This window comes from Juglans microcarpa x Juglans regia, chromosome 6S (genome assembly GCF_004785595.1).
Source record: "Juglans microcarpa x Juglans regia isolate MS1-56 chromosome 6S, Jm3101_v1.0, whole genome shotgun sequence".
Classification (NCBI taxonomy): Eukaryota; Viridiplantae; Streptophyta; class Magnoliopsida; order Fagales; family Juglandaceae; genus Juglans; species Juglans microcarpa x Juglans regia.
In genome coordinates, this window is record NC_054605.1 from 7487872 (window position 1) to 7505166 (window position 17295).

At 34.5% G+C, this 17295-nt stretch overlaps 1 protein-coding gene across 1 annotated transcript; it reads left to right on the forward strand.

Annotated features, from left to right (window-relative positions):
• Positions 1-7675: 7675 nt before the first annotated feature.
• On the forward strand, positions 7676-13285 carry LOC121237731 (NAP1-related protein 1-like). Its single transcript, XM_041134590.1, has 10 exons — positions 7676-7998; positions 8759-8881; positions 8987-9037; positions 9196-9267; positions 9408-9524; positions 9613-9674; positions 10693-10750; positions 10996-11052; positions 11198-11242; positions 12790-13285. Exons 1-10 carry the CDS (start codon positions 7870-7872, stop codon positions 12874-12876), a joined length of 801 nt encoding a protein of 266 aa, XP_040990524.1. The 5' UTR covers positions 7676-7869; the 3' UTR covers positions 12877-13285.
• The last annotated feature ends 4010 nt before the right edge of the window (positions 13286-17295 follow it).

A 17295-nucleotide genomic window follows, 5' to 3' on the forward strand; every position in this document is an offset into this window, starting at 1 on the left:
TACTTACCACCATCCCTACAATTCGAGATACACAGAGAATCATAATAACTCGACCTTACTTTGTCAAATTACATGCCTTATGCACCTACTAGCATTAGGTACTTCCTTGCTCCGGCATTCTTTAAAAATAATCTCTTCGAGGTTCGTCGACTATTTTTCGTTGACCCAAGGGTTACCACTCCGTTCTTATATACTCCAGAGTGGACAGATGAGTTCCACTAGGACATTCTCCCACCCTAGCACTTGGGGTCGTGATAAAACTTTTAGACTTTTTTTTCTTTGAAAAACACTTTTTGAAAATACTTCTTTGAAAACATATTTTTTGAAACATGTCTTCCCCAAAATGCATGTGACATGAGACTTAAACATGCTTACTTATGCATGATATATGACATATGAGATGTCGTGCATAGAATAACCAAGCATAACATCTTCATTTCATAGCATAATTACATAAACCATGATAGATATGAAAACATGTGCATAGAACCATAAAATCTTGCTAAGGCCGAAACTCATGGGCACAAAAACATGAAAAATCATCACATAAACTTGTTCCAAACTTTAAGCAAATAACATAGAAATCATAGTTTAGTAAAACAAAGCATGAAATCGTAACATTTGACCAAGATCCAAATCATTCAAGACATGGTATGGCTGAAACATCATGTTACATTTTCCATCATTCATAAACATGTGAAAACCAAAACATATACAAGAATTTCATGGCATATTCATCACAATTTCAAAGCATATAATTCCTTCCATAGATTGATATAAAATCATAGTAACATAATCAACAAACAATCAAGAAATAACAACCAAGATAAACATAGTAATGAAAATATTTACATAATCATATACAAGTGTTAACCAATAGTAGGTTGAGTGTATACCTACAAAAAAATCCACGTATAGCAATATTACAAGTTGTAAATCCGAACATTCCTCATTAGAAAAACAATTAAAAACCTCACCTCATTATTCTTGAGTGTATGTGCAGATTTCTAGAGCAAAACTTGTCTATATCTATTCGGCTTCTAGGGTTTTTGGGGTAAAAATTTCTTCAATTCATTATTAAGGTAAACCAAACCCTAAAATAACTAAAGACATGGGTAGTGACCGAAAAACATGGAGTATAAACTCTTCCCTCCATTCGGCTTCTAAAGTTTCTTAAGAACCTTAACCATCTTCAAGAAATCACAAGAAAAGTGGGTATTCTATCTTCCATATTGACCAAATGAGATTTGACTCTCATTTCGGGCTAAGCAAGTGATATGTGTGTGAAGCTTAGAAGGAAAAACTGATTCTTACCTTGACTAGACTTAGTTTGCCGAAATCTCTTCTTGAGACAAGAAAATCTTCTTGTTTGGTTGAGGAGAAAGTATAAGAAAGTGAGAGATTCTTCAAGAAAAAATGAGAGAGTTGTATGGAGAGGGTAAGAGCATGAAAATTTTGGATTTTGCAAAGGAAAAAGCCTTTGGGTGTGTGGTCTTCCTCCCATTTTATAGGAAACTCCTCATTCCCTCATTGGTGATTGAAAACCAATGCATGTAAGACAAGTGGGAAAGATTTCCTTCCTCTTTTCACTTTGGCCAAAATCACCTCTTGGAATTCCCTAGATGGATTACATTGGGAAGGTGCAGTTTTCTTTAGAGTTGGCATGTAGGCTCCCTTCCCTTGGCCAAATTCTTCTTCTCTCCCCTTTATGCCCTTCCTTTCATCAAACAATTGGGTGTTTCTTCTAAGGGTAACATGGTAAAACATCATGTGACTCTTCCTTTTCCTAATCAGGTAACCTTTTGCATGGATGACAAGTGGCAAAAGACACATGCCATGGTCTTGCCGTCCACCTCCTTCTTCCTTTCCCAAGGTGATGTTTCATCTTCCAACTCTCCTTCCCTAGGTGACCTTCATGTTCTATTGGTCTAATTTTTGTCTAGGTGACAAATGGCAAAGATACATAGTACTTGGAAGTGTGCTAGCTAAAATTTCAAGGGCATTCTTGTCCTTCATTCCAAAAGTCTCTTCACATATCCTTCTAGAAACTCCATGCATGCTTGACACTTGGCATTATCTGACTAAATTTTGAAATCCCATAAGCCTCCATTCAGTTTCCCATGTAAAACTCCTAGAAAAAGCCTCATTTCATTTCCCTAAGCTTCTCTTTCCTAGATAACTCCCTTGGAACTCGAATTGGACAAGACAAAGGGTCTAAACATGTCAAAATTTGAATCTGGCCGAAAATCCTTTGGTCTCCTCTAGGTTCCTTTTGTCCCTTGAATCATCTAGAAAGTTTCTTACACAATGACAAGTGGCAACTTTTCCAAGATAGGCGTGTAAGCCAACCCTTGGCATTTCCTATGTTTCACTCTTTCTCCTTTAGCCCACATTCAAGACTAGGTTCAAACCAAAACATTCTTGGGTTACATAACCCTAGCAAATGGAACTGGATCATAGGCCTAAACCTTTGGACCTAAATTCCCAATAAGGTTGAAATTCCCATGTAACTAAAGCCACTCTTCTCTTGAGCTTAAGTCACTACATCAAGGCTTCTAAAACTCCTAAAATACCATGGCAACTTAGAACAATTCTAAAGGCCAAGTCTAGACGAAAACTCGGGCCATCACATCCACTTCTTAGGCTCCAACTCTGCCATCTTTGTAGCCATCTCATTCTATCAACCATTAGGAAATCACACATGTTAGTGCTCATAATATGTACTTGTAAGCACTAAAAAATGGATGACGGTTTTTCTCGAAAATCACAGGATTTTAGTTTAACACTCACATATTTTTCTTCCGTCAGAGGAGTCACAAATTTGTCTTTCTTCTTTGACCACCTCACTTTTTTAAAGAGATCAACCAAATTTTCCTCATTCCCAAACTGCAAATACAAGCAAATTACATTCAAGCTCAGATTGAATATATGAAATCTTAAAGTGTCTTCAATATGCATCTTGCAACCAAAATGGAGACTTACCCTCATCTCCATTAGTCGCACAAATGGCATTTGTCCAGCCATGTAATGAACCCCTCATCTCCATGGGCAATGAATTTCCTCATTGGTAGCATGAGACGGGGCCAAGGTAATGAACTCCTTAACTCCTTTAGCATATTTCCTAAATCCAAATCTATCAGTGATTTGCATCCAACTCTTATCCATCTAGAAACAAGTAGAGGTGGAAAAGTTGTTTAATAAGAGATAAATTCAGCACACTGCCACATAGAATTCAATAAAGTAAGGGAAAAGTTGTACAGTGAGTGGGTTGTAGCTACCATGTCCGGATGCAAACAAGTATATGTACTTGAACTTATGAGCAAATATATTATTAAGGGTGTGCAATAATAGGCAAAAGCTTTAGTACTTTTAGGTATGACGATAAGTGGTAAGAAATGGTGTCAAGAGGGTACTTTTATTTTGTTAATTAGAACCTGATTAAGGTAATTCCAACTCTGACTCTAATCTTGATGTTAGATCATTCCTCTTCATCCTCCTATTAAGGTAATTCACTTCAATCCTCACTACTTATGATTAAGGTAATTTTCATGGGCAAGTTATACCTATCCTAGATATATTCCTACAATTATGGTAGATGTCATTGCTCAAAGAAGAGGTTAGACTTTGTTTCTTCACCATCTCAGCCATTTAATTATGGTCTTAGACTTAAACAATATCAATTTTTCCTCCTCCCATCTTTTGGGAAGTGATTTGATTTTTAGTTAACAGATTTTTCTTACTGTTGCCAAACTAGCATATATAATAATTTAGAATCTACTAATCAACAATTACACCATATAGAAACTAAATAGCAAAAATCTACTGAAAAAAGAGGAAAACAAAAGAGCTAGATAAAAATATGCTCGAGCAAACAATATGTCATTGACAATATTTTGAGGCTACCCCAAATAATAGATAGAATTAACAACCCAATATGAATCTAATCACAAATATTTGTGATGTTATTATATATAGATATAGCAACCATCCATGCATGGTGGCCTTTAATTTTTATTTTTTGGTTTCTAGGGTATTACCACAAGAAACAACCACGCTTGCAACATTATCATATAGAACTTCGAGCAAATTGCAATCCCTGTGAAAGGATAGTGAAACCAAGCAATTGGCAAAAATGGCTTATAATTAAGCTTTGTGTTAGTAATTTTGTGATATTTTGATTTCTACGCTTTCCACGCACATTTCTTTCGTCTCGTTTAAGTAAATTTTAAAAATCAGCAGGATGGATAAGCTAAGATATTTACAGGAGGTTTAGATTTTGATTTTTCGAGTGTGTGATCTAGGAAATATGTTAACCATGTATATGTTTGTGCTATATCCTAAAAAGACTAAACTTTACACCTAAACTATAATTTTATGGAGGCATATGGGCTATTAAGTGCTAAAATAGGAAAAAAAAAATCATGGTCTAAGCCTTCAGCCTTGTTTTTTCAATTGACATAATGACGATGAAGGTGATAATTATGTGGATTCCACTTGCTTTTATTATATATACGTGCATAATCTTGCTAATTCTTTGCTGGATTATTGGAAGGAACTGTACTGTCTTTCAATTTTTTTACATCATTTTGTGAGGAGGAAGTAATTTCTAGCTTCCTAAACCTATAGGACATTCTTATTGTTGGGTTTTCTAGTCCAAAGACTTGAGAAGCAGTCCCAAAATACCAACGAACTACCTCGTCATAGGTCTCTTCTGAATGTGATAATCTTATATAAACAAAATTATATGGTCACTATAGACACTATCTAACACTATATATATAACACGAAATTATAAAGAAAACTGCATATATTAGGTTGAAATTAGGCAAGAAATTAGGGACACATAAGGAATCGATTCCGACATCACTATATATAGAAAACATTTCTCATAATCTAATTCAACCAAATCATAGTAATGAAAATGACTAATGTAGGTTCTATGAAAATGATTCTGCCTTCTAACCGAGTGGCAGTTAGAGAGAGAGAGAGAGATCGGTGGAGCCTATGATAGTGAAAGAGAAACTCACTAGATCCGGTGAGGGGGCAAGAAGATAATGAGAAGGCAATCGAAAACCGCTACACAAAGCCTCGAGCGAGAGAGAGAGAGAGAGAGAGAGAGAGAGGAAATCGCAGGGGGAGAATAGGGAAATCAGACATGGGGGGTAAATTAGGTTTTTTACTATGCAAGACTTATTACAATGAATTAGATGTCGTCGTAAAAAACAAAATGTGAAAAGAAATTCATCTTCTACAAAAAAACTCAATTGCGGCGACATAAATCTGCCGTAACAAGGATTTGTAATGGCAACAATTTTGTAATGATGAGGGCTAAATTCCGTCATACCTATTATTTGTGACAAAAATATTACCGACGATATTATATCTCCGGAAATAGTCATTTATTCTGGTAATTTTTTTTTTATCGACACAGGAAAAAACCCAAACAGTAAAGCAACTTTTTAGCGGCAATATCTACATCGTCGGAAACAAAAGTAGTTGTAAATTCTACATTTTCTTGTAGTGATTCATAAAATGTATTAGTTTATAAAAAGTAAACTCATAAAATAATTTAGTTTAATATAATGAGTATAATCTATTTATAATTTAACGTACATCGCACTAAATTATATTAGTTTATAAATTTATTTTTATAAAATCTACATATAAACTAAAACATTCTCCAATCATAATCTCCAGTGTTGATGTGTATGTCTTGGGAAAGTTACCTGAGATTCTTATTTTATCTCAAAAATTTTCATAATTTCCATCTAAATATCACTTAAACACAAAATACTTTTCAATTTCAAATATTAATTTTTTTCATCTAATCATTACCTAATCATTACAACTTTCTCAAACTTCTAAACAAAATATAAAAAATAATACAATTTTTTCAAATTTCAAAACAAAAATAATATTAAAAAATAATATTCAAACAATTTTTAATTTTATAATATTTTTATTCAACTTTTTATTTTTTGCTTTTCAAAATCTAATAAAACATCTTAACTCAAATTATTTCACTACTATTCATAAATCATTTTACTAATATTCACAAAATTCTTATCTGACTTTATTATCCAAACATGAGCTTAAGCACTCTTCCAAAAACTCCTGTCCGAACACTGCCCATTAGGGGTGGGCAAGATTTCCGATACTCCGACTCCATCCGAACTCCAACAAAACTCCAAATCCGACTCCACTAGTCAGAGTCGAAACCCATGTAGGCTCTAAACTCCGACTATATATACCTTATCTATTATATATTGTAATATAAACATCATATAGCCAAGTGGTTTAGTGGTTGAGACATGGTTTTGGTTCTCAAAGAACCTGCGTTTGAGTCCCTCAGGCCCATTTCGTGTTTTGCAATTTTTTTTAAGAAAACCTAAAACGACGCCATTTTTAATAAGCTATATATTCATCCTTTTCACATATCAAAACCCTAACCTACACATTTGGCATTTCCTCTCCTCTCTTCGCCCTCCAGGCTCTAGCGTCTCCATGAGTAATGCCACTCCATCATCTAATAGGATGTTGGTTGACTTTACGTCACAGTGTATGATCCATTTCTTCGCACCATAGTGAATATACTCTAGCCCACGGGTGGCACCGATGCAAATTTGGAGGCATTGCTTCCATGGAAGAGGTGGGGCTTCTATTTTGTGGAGATGCTCGCAGAGAGCCCCATGAGCCATGAAATCGTAGACGAAAATCATCTCATCTTCACATCTTGGTCTTCACAATATCTGATAAACAACAGGAGATAGACGCGGTAGAACTGGAAGAGCAGCTCGATTTCTTGATTCTTTTCTTATGTATCTTGCTTGTTTTCCTTTCATTAATCTTGTGAAAAATTAGTAGACCCATTACAAGTTCTCTGTAGCTTGATTTGTATTTTGTGCATATAATTTCTTGATGTGGGTGATTTTTGCAATTTGATTTGGTTTGGTTTTTGCTTCTGTGGGTGATTTTAATTTTTGTTAGGTTCTAGTTCGAGACATCATCTTCATTTCACTTCATAGGATCTAATCTCTACTTCACCTCTGTCTTATTCCTCATGTCTCTAAGGCTTTTGTTGCCACTTCACCTCTGATTTTTACTCTTTTTTTTGTGGGTATTTTGGCAATCACCTTCGACTTCCCGACTCCAACTCCGAGAAATCCAACCGAAGTCAAACTTCAACTCCAGTGGGGGTTTTGACCTCCGAGGTGAGCATTCCAACTCCGTTGGAGTCGGTGCCCACCCCTACTTCCCATGGTCCTATTGGCTCGTGTACCTTGTCGAATATCAAGTTTTTGGAGAATATCGACTTCGATATAAAAAATATTTAAGATTTTTAATTTTTTTTTATAAAGTGGATTAAGAAAAATAAGTGAAAAAAATTTGAATAAAAGTATGAAATGTCCCATTTGGATACAAAAAGTGTTTCATTTTATCTCATCATTACAACTTTATCAAATTCTCATAAAATATAATAAACAATTTAACATTTTCAAATTCTAAAATAATAATAATAATACTAAAAAATAATATTCTAACAATATTTTATTTAATTTTCAACTTTTATTTTAACTCATCTCATTTCAATTTACTATCTAAATTACACCTTAAAATAAATATTTTATTGTAGTTTATAAAAGCAGATAGAAAAAATTATTTGTTTGGAGATAACTTTTAAGATTATTTTTCATTTTGAGTTCCCAAAACCCTAACGCTTTTGTTCCCTCTCTCTGTCTCATACATGACTACTGACTAAACTCCAAAGCAAGCGAGCGAGACACAGAGCAAGGGAACCACTAGGGTTTTAGGCCATCACCATAGCCAGCGAGCGAGAGAGAGCTAGGGTTTCTGTCCGAGGCTGCAAATATGGGGGCCGACAAGGGAAAGAAGCTGAAGGTAGCGGAGAAACTCGAGGAAAAAGACTCGGAGAGCATCGTTGAGAAGCTCTTCGTCTCAGTCGAGAAGCTGCAGGAAATCCAAGACGAGCTTGAGACGGTATAATTCTCATCCACGCTCCGACGCATATGGTTCTCTTCCGAAATACTTTTTTTCTTTTTCTTTTTTTTTTTTTTCTTTTGAAGAGGGAATTAAGATTTTACGAGATATTTGTCAGTTTCTTTGCATCTCTAATTCCCTCTGCAATAAAGCCGGTTGATTTGATTTTCTACCGACTATACTGGTTTTCTTTTTCTCTTTAATTTTCCAATCATCTACTGCAGATTTCTAATTTTACAAATTCAGTAGTTTTTTAACTCATAAAAAAACTCTACTGATTCATTTACTTCAGGTAAGTTCACGAAGCTGATATCTTTATGCCCCTAATGAACTGTATAATCTTGAATCTTTAATTTTTGTTTTCTGGGTAAGAGAAATTAAACTAAACCAGGAATCAATTCGTTCAGCAGATTCATGGTGACATTAGCAATGTCAGTTTCTATATAATGTGTATGTTGAGCTATGCAATCCACAAAATCCAAATTCATTTCTATCATTTGTTCGTTGGTTGTCGCTGGTAAGGATTGTGAATGCTTAGAATTCCCTAATTATAGTTTGTATATTCATATTTAATTTGGAATAATGTATGGTATGTCCAATACTCATGATTTGGTCGTTGTGTATGATTTGTCCAATTATGATCTCCGATAAAAGTAAAAATAAAATGCCGATCAAAAAAGTTTGTCCAATTGTGATCTGTAACAGTGACCCTGTGCTGTTATCATTTATTGCGTCTTTCTGAATTTTCTTAACGTTCTAGATCAATGAGGAGGCCAGTGATAAAGTCCTGGAAGTGGAGCAGAAGTTCAATGAGATACGCAGGCCTGTATATGACAAGCGGACTGAAATTATCAAATCCATTCCCGACTTCTGGTTAACTGCTGTTAGTAATATTTCTCTGTCCGTTATTTTGTGAATGTGCAATATATTAGCTGTCATGAAGTTAGGACGTCTTTTATTTGGCTGACTTGTTTCCAACTCTATGCAGTTTTTGAGTCATCCTGCTCTAGGTGATCTTTTGACTGAAGAGGATCAAAAGGTTCGGACTTTGTGCTTTGATTATAAAATCAGAGTTGCACACCCATTCATTTTAACGTTTAAATCAATGAGCCATGTTGTGAGGATTCTTCTGGTTTCCTCAATTTGACATGTACGTACATAGTGATTTTGCTTAATTGTGGGCTACATTGTTGGTAGATATTCAAGCATCTAAGTTCTCTTGAAGTGGAAGACTTCAAAGATGTTAAATCGGGTTACTCTATCACATTGGTGAGTTTAATTTTTTTCCAATGATTAATTTTGAAGATAAAGATTTCCTTTATTCGTTTTCATTTGCCCATGTGTGTGAATTCCTGCCATGTTTCAACTAATGAATACAGTCAACAACTGATTGTGTCTACAACATGCAGCACTTTAACCTAAACCCTTACTTTGAAGATACAAAGCTTACAAAGACTTTCACTTATGCTGATGACGATGGAACGACAAAAATTACTGCTACATCAATAAAGTGGAAAGAGGGCATGGTAACGCCTACTTAAATTACTATTACTGGCCGTACTAAACTCCTGTTTTATTGTGGTGTAGTGACTAATTGCATTTTTCTATGGGAAGGGCATACCAAATGGGGTCAACCATGAGAAGAAAGGGAACAAGCGGCCTGCTAGCGACGAAAGGTCTGTTTTCCAGAACCTGTCGAAATGGCTATTACCCAGTTCCATAACCCTTCTCATCTTTTATTTTTCAAAAAATTATATGTAAACAAGGACCAGAATTATGCAGTTCAGGAATATAATCACAATTTCGAGTTATTAACTCTTTGAAATTTCACTTAAATTATTTTGTGGTCTTCCTAATCTAAGGTCTATTCAACCATGCTGCAATAATGCATCGATAATCCTGGTAATCTCTTGATATATTTCAAGGAGGTTAAAACTTAGAAGGCATAGTCTCATAGTCGCATGCATGATTGGATTTCATAACAATTTCAGTATTCAGGTTCTGATCATTCTATGACATTGGATGTAAAAGAAACCGGGAGAAGTTTTGAAATTTATTTCTGTGTTTTGAGGGAAGACTAGCAGCTGCCAAAGTCATTTGATTGGGTTATGCCTAGAAGGGTGAGAGTCTTGGTGAGCTAAGTAGGACAGCAGGGGCATGGTAATTTTTGGTGTTGTGGAGGTTGGTTCCTATAGGTTTAATGCAGTGTATTTGGAGAGAGCAGAATGGCTGAACATTTGAGGATAGAGAAGCTTCAGTTGTAGAGCCTAACAATATTTTCAAACCCCTTATACATGTACAGAAACTTGTGATAGTTTCTCTCTTCCCAGCATTTAAAAAATATTCAATTGCTTCTTTTTTTCCTTATTAGGAATCCTTTTGTATGCTTCCTTTGTCCTAGGTTGGCGCCCCTCTATGCTTTTTAGTGAGATTGTGCTACTTACCAAAACAAAATGACAATATCATCCTTATTTTCTCTTTGTAGTTACCGATAAGATAGCATCTTAATATTCTTTATGAGCATCTTTACTTTTGCTTTTCCTTCATGATTATGCCTGTATCCATTTTATATTTATCGTGTTGAGTGAATGCAACTTCTTTAGCTGGTTTACACATTTGAGAGAAAGTTCACATGATCTACAATTTTGCATTTCGTTCATGCTTGTTATGTCTCATTTTACACATTGAATGCAGCTTTTTTAGCTGGTTTACAGATACTCAAGAAAAAGATCACTCGGACATTCATGATGAGGTAAATTCTACTTCTATCTGAAAATTCTATCTGGAGATTTCTTTCCATGTTGGAGGTACTCCAGGGGACACAGTTTTCCAAAAACGCATGTGCTTCTCACATGCTCAAATGACACGTCATTTTTATAGATGGGTTGGAGGAAAACTATGTCCTACTCCAGGTATCTCTTCATGGTTGTTAATATTGTTCTTTTTGGTACTCTCATCACATTTCTTTTTTAACCTTTCACTTCCAACAAATTTCAGATCGCAGAAATCATCAAGGAGGATTTATGGCCGAATCCACTCACTTACTTCAATAATGTACCTGCTTTTTCTTCTGGTTTCTTTCTCGCTAATCCCATTAGTTATCAATGTATTTTTATCTAGTGCTTAGGAGCTTTTATAGTAGTCTATGCTGATAATATATTTTTCATAATAATAATAATTTGTGGCTGCTGTGACATAGGATGCAGATGAAGAAGACTTTGACGAGGAAGGGACTGTTGAAGAGGTAAAAGTTCAAGTGCATGATCTATGTTGCTCTGGTGCCATGGTCTATTTCAGGATTTTATGCACATTAATATTAAAAAACCTAGCTACTTATCGAAAACATATATTAAAACAATTTTTTTCTATATTTTTGTTCTTTGCCAGTCCTAGTCTAGTTTGCAGATTCAGTTGATACTTTTCAGGTAATATAGTATGTGGTTATACTTATAAATATATATATATATATATATAGTATGTGGTTTGGAGAAAACATGGATATGTATGTTATTGACGTGTAGCAAATGCTTGAGAGAGAGAGTCTGATGGTGGCTTACTTTGTTTGACATTTGGATTTTGTGTATTTAGATCTGAGAAGATTTCTGTGTATATAATAAATATTAAGTCGAGGACGTCATGAGGTTACTAAAATACTTTAAACTTTTTCTTCCACCTTAATTGGCCGTAATTGCATAAATATATCTGGCTGGTGTTAGGAGGCCTGGATACAGATGTGCTTACCATACTCTGGACAAATTTTATATATTCATATTAGTCATAACTATTTCATGCTACTTCCAAATCCTAGGTTAACCTTGGATGGGGGCGGACAGTTTATGCAGCTTACCATGAAGTATCACAATTCCCTTTACACTTATAATAGGAATTCTATGGATTTCCTTTAACCAGGTTTACAGGGGTCTGGCCCTGGCCTAATGAGTCCTGGTAATTCTTTCTTTTTCTTTTTTCTTTTTTTTTTAAGCTACATATTGCTAAAGAAGTCAAGGTGAGTTGACTGCACCCAGTGAAATGATTATGCCAGGACAAGATATATAGTTTAGTTTCTATTGGGTATGAATCACACTAGTTTTAGCTATGACAATCCTGCTTTACATAAATATCCCAACCAATTCTGTTGAGTAGGACAACTTGCAGAAATATGCACAGGTTTCAAACACTCGGTTCATTGTGGTTCTGAATGTGGTAATTCAAAACTAAAGTATTTAATTGCTGGGGATGATATAAGGTCTAGGGATCTTGAAAATTTTGTTGAATTATGAAAGCCACTAATTTAAAGATCTGTCTTTTTAACTTTTTTTTTTTCCCAATAAGGTAAATTTTGTTCATAACAAATAAAGAGAAGCATAGGCAACATCAAGTAACGGGGAGTTTGCATTGAATACATATATTAAAGTGAGAAAAAAGCTTTGAAAACACCTGAATACTAAAGAAAGAAATACAAAGCTGGGCTGTCATCCAATGGTAAATGACAGTAAAATCTGAAGCCTTGAGTTCTTCCACTGTCCTTGGACTAACTCCTTTCAGAATGACTTGAGATCAAACATCCCTGCTTGGATAAAAGCTCCACCGTCGTTTGTCTGCACCATTTTCTCTCTCTTTCTGAACCCATATAGCTGAGCATAGAAAGGTGGAAAAAAATCCACCTCTCAATCTTGTATTGCATGAATAAACTCTACTTCCCATTGAGGAGAACCATTTAATAACTGGAAATTGTCTTTTTGAACTTTGGCTACTTTATTTTTTTTATAAGTGAACATTGGCTGCTAGCAGGGGAAGGATGGTGATGACTCTGAAGAGGATGAGGATGACCAAGAAGATGATGACGATGAAGATGGTGGTGAGGAGGATGGCAAGTAAGTCCCTCCATCTGGGTACTCACTTATGGCTTTCACTACTATGGTGATGGCTTATGTAAGGTGAGTAGTCTCTGAAGTATCCGGTGATAGTGGAGGATGACCAAGGTAACTCTTATAATAGGTCTCATATATTGTAGGCATTTGATTGCCACCACGGCCAGTCTTAGCTCTCTGACTGTTCTTTCTTTTTGCTTTAAGGTCATTTCTTGTGTTTTTTTTTTTTTTTTTGTTGGTGGGTTCTGGCCTCCCTAATTGCTGGCTCCTTGACGATGATGGACTGCTACATTTTATGGTTAACTTAATGAGGAGAGTAAAACCACAGTACTTGATGTAAAGCTGTTCTGGTGTTTCTACACTGCACAGATTATACCCAAAGTTTGGGTTATTTATTAGCATTTTCTGGATGGTAAGTGCTTCTGTGTTAATATGTTTGAACAAGAATGGATCAGGGACCTTATTTATCCAAAAAAAAAAGAATGGATCAGGGTCCTCTATAATTATGCCCCAAACACCGGGTCAAAAAATAATTGTCCCAAGAAATTTTCAAGAGTTTTGCTATTGAGCTGCCTACACCGCACATCTTTTTTTTTTTTTTCCTATCAAACTAATTGAGTTTTTCTATTCATCATCTCTATACAATTTGTTAAGAGAAAAAATAAAAAGATCGAAAATAAAAACAGGTGTGTGGCATAAGGATGATGAGTAGAATTTTTCTTTACAAATTCATATTCAAGAGGTGAGAATTGGTGGTGATTCAGCTAGAGACTGGTTTCATCACCTGATTAGTATTAATTCGTAGCAACGTGTATTTACACTTTTACTTATAAGATTTATTTTGTTAGATTTTTTTTAAAATTTAAATTTCATGATTTTTAATAATTGATAAGTGGAGAAGTAAGTTTTTTTTCATGTATATATTAACATTTTCCTAACTCGTATTAGTGATATCGGTTATAGAAAATTACATTTCTGGTCATGATGCTTAAGGAGTGACTCAATTCGATCTCTAATGTCGATAACTAAAAGTGAAATAGTTGTATGGAAATTGAAATTTTGCATTAAAAAAGTGGTCGTGATTCGTAAATCAATGCAGTGCAATAATTCCTAATAAGCGGTAAAAACTCCCAACCGACATGGAAGCATATCATACTTTTATGCACGTACCTACCAAATTGGGTCAACACAACAGGGCTGATGAAATGGGTTTTGCTTTTAGTGATATTATGACAACCTCAAACGATCGTGACGTCAGCCCTAGGAAGTGCTGATCAAGTGGTCTATCTATACGAGAAATATTAAATATAGATCTAGAGAGGATAATTTTGTGCAAATCTTTTGTAAAAATTGTGAGTCTATTTTAAAAATGTGATTTTGTTTTCAAGTGAGTCTCATTTGTTTTTAGAAGGGATTGTGAAGGGCTTGAGAATTCTATACATTATTTTCCTTGAACCAAATACCAAAAATATAACTACCCAAATTAAACAATACATACATTTTTTTTTATTGGCACCGGGTGTTCCGACTAATCTCGAGAGTGTATAAGCCCGCAACAATGAGTTTCTCATGAGTGCACCTCAAATAATTTAAGAATAAAAATCCTCCAGTTCAATATATAGCTTGAGATTGTTTGTACTCAAAAAGATTTGAACATTAGACCTAGGAAAGCATATCTCTAACCACTTGAACCAACCTCTAGAGGTTAAGCAAGGCATACATTCGAAAAATAGCAAATCTGGTCTCATGTCTTGCCTATATATTCTTAGCCTACAATTATATGCCCTTGATGAAACCGAAGAGATCGAACTTCAAAGACACCAGCACAAGCCCAACGAACATTGAATAATAGGTTGCTGGATTTATGCCCAAGTTGCCATATAACCCTCCACCAAAACCAATACTGATCCAGGTTAAGCTAGCTAAAGTACAGTCCATGGCCGAAACTTAACCCACAAAATGTGAATAGGATAGTTAAAGGTCTATTTGGGAATATTGTTCTCAAATATTGTTCTCAAATATTCTCAGACTATTATTCTCATTATTATTCATAGATCATCTGAAATACTCTTAATATCAAAACGGAACCTTATCATTCTTCTTGAGAAATTCTATATGAAAGCCTTATGCTACAGTACATCTAGTCTACCTAATCAAGATATGATTTGTACGTTATTTTTACCTTTTTATTTTAATATTTAAATATATGTATTTAAATATAATGATAAAAACGATAAATTAAGTGGAGATATATGGTTTAAGATTTCCTTATAATATTTTTCCTTTTTCTTACCTTGCCGGTCAAATGCATGCTAGCAAGCTGGGCGCACCATCCACCAGTACTGCAAAACGATAAAGTCATCAAGCACTATTATATATATATATATATACATGTGTATATATATATATATATGTTGTGGATATTTATACAAATTATAAATAAGATTTCCCATGAAAGTTGGCTTAGTAGGGGTTGACCACAACATAGTATTTAACTAAAACCGACGACGTCAATATGCCTAACAACCAGACCCACTAGCTTGTGGTGGAACTGGTCATCAACCTGGCCTTGCGTTTCCTTGATCTTACAATTGTCAGGTCCTGGTATGAATCAGAAATTGCTGCAGTAAATTATTAACTCTGGCGTTAATAAAGCTAGGCTAGCTATTAATTCCTGACATGAAGAAACGTGGATCAAATGAGGCCAAAGAGGCTCAATATCTTAATGGATCTGATTCAGATGAAGTCCTCCCTTAGCCTATTAAGTCAATTCCCATGCATGCGAGTTATGTACGTAGCAAATGCAGGTCCTGATCATAAGTATTAATTATTAAATTAATGTTTGTCATTTTATTATAAGGAAACGGCTCCTCTGCTTGATCTGCCTGCAATTGCTAGTACGTACGGAGTTAGTAAAAAAATTAATACTTTTGAAAAATATGGATTCTCATTAAGAAAGCGATTTTTTTTTTTTTTAATGTGCGTTGCATATTTATCACTTCTTATAAAGAGAATGGACGAGAATTATACATTATAAGACGGTAAATATCATTTCTTTAGATAAAAAATAGCCCACACGATTCCTTTCTTTCTTTGTTTCTATTTTTTTTTTCTTTAGTAAAGAAATTATGTCAATGATCTAAAGGTCCCAACCGGGTTCGAACCGGGTCATGACCTCTCGATCTGCAGTCAAATGCTCTACCACTTAGCTATGGACCCTTTTATTCACACATCTCAACAGTACCCACATGAAAGAAAACACTTATTTCCACAAGGAAACCTAATTTATGCCATATATAGTTCCAGACGGATGATCAGTACTGAATGGGGCAATTATAACCATGTACGTTCAGTTAAATCTTTAGTTTTTTTTTCCTAAAAATTCTTAGATAATATAACCATCACTACAATAAATAAGAATTTGTAAAACGAAAAATTTTATCTCAAAATATTAGAATTTTGTCCCAAAATATATTTTACAAAGAAAAAAAAATGTCTTAAGGTTGTCCCAATAAAACTATATCAGAAGGTATTTTAAGACAAAAATTACAAATTTATCCTAAAAAATATCTTTTTAGACGAAATTAAACTAGACCGTTCGATCACGCTCGAACGAAATTTTTTTCTAGGATGATTTAAATTCATCTCGGAAAGTCGTTCAAACGGCGTAAATGACTTTCAAACAATATTTTTATTCGAAAGGGTACTTCATGGCCAGTCGATCGATACCAGTCCGTTCGACCAAATACACATGAAGAAATGTTTGAACAAACAAATTGATGATCGAATGCAAATAGTGAATTGCATGTTCGAACGACGCATAACTTTTTCTACCTTTCAAACTCTAACTTGTGATGTTCAAACGATTGTGTCCAATTTATATATGTTCGAACGTTTGATAAGAGTTTGAACGGTTATTATTTTCATGGACAAATACTGAGTTAAAACCAAATAGATATTTATATTTCAAAAATACATTACAAATTGTTCAATATAAATAAAACTAATCTAATAAGTCAGAACTAAATAAATAAAATACTAATAATACTAATAAAATTATCAGGACATGAAATATAATTGTTCAATATGCAAAACACTTCTAACGAAAATCAATTGCTTGGATGCCTGAATTGTTGCATAAGTATCTGCATTTGAAGCTACATCTGTTTTTGTTGTTCTTGCATTTGGAGTTGCATCTCTCTTTGTTGATCTTCTTGTTGTTTTATACGCATCTTCATGTCTGCTTGTTTTGTCAATTGAGCCTCTAACTCATGTTGTTTTGCAATCAATTCTTCGATTTGTTGTTTTATACGCATCTTCATGTCTGCTTGTTTTGTCAATTGAGCCTCTAACTCATGTTGTTTTGCAATCAATTCTTCGATTCTAGAATTTGTATTCTCTAACGCAATAGCAGTAGTGATTGACG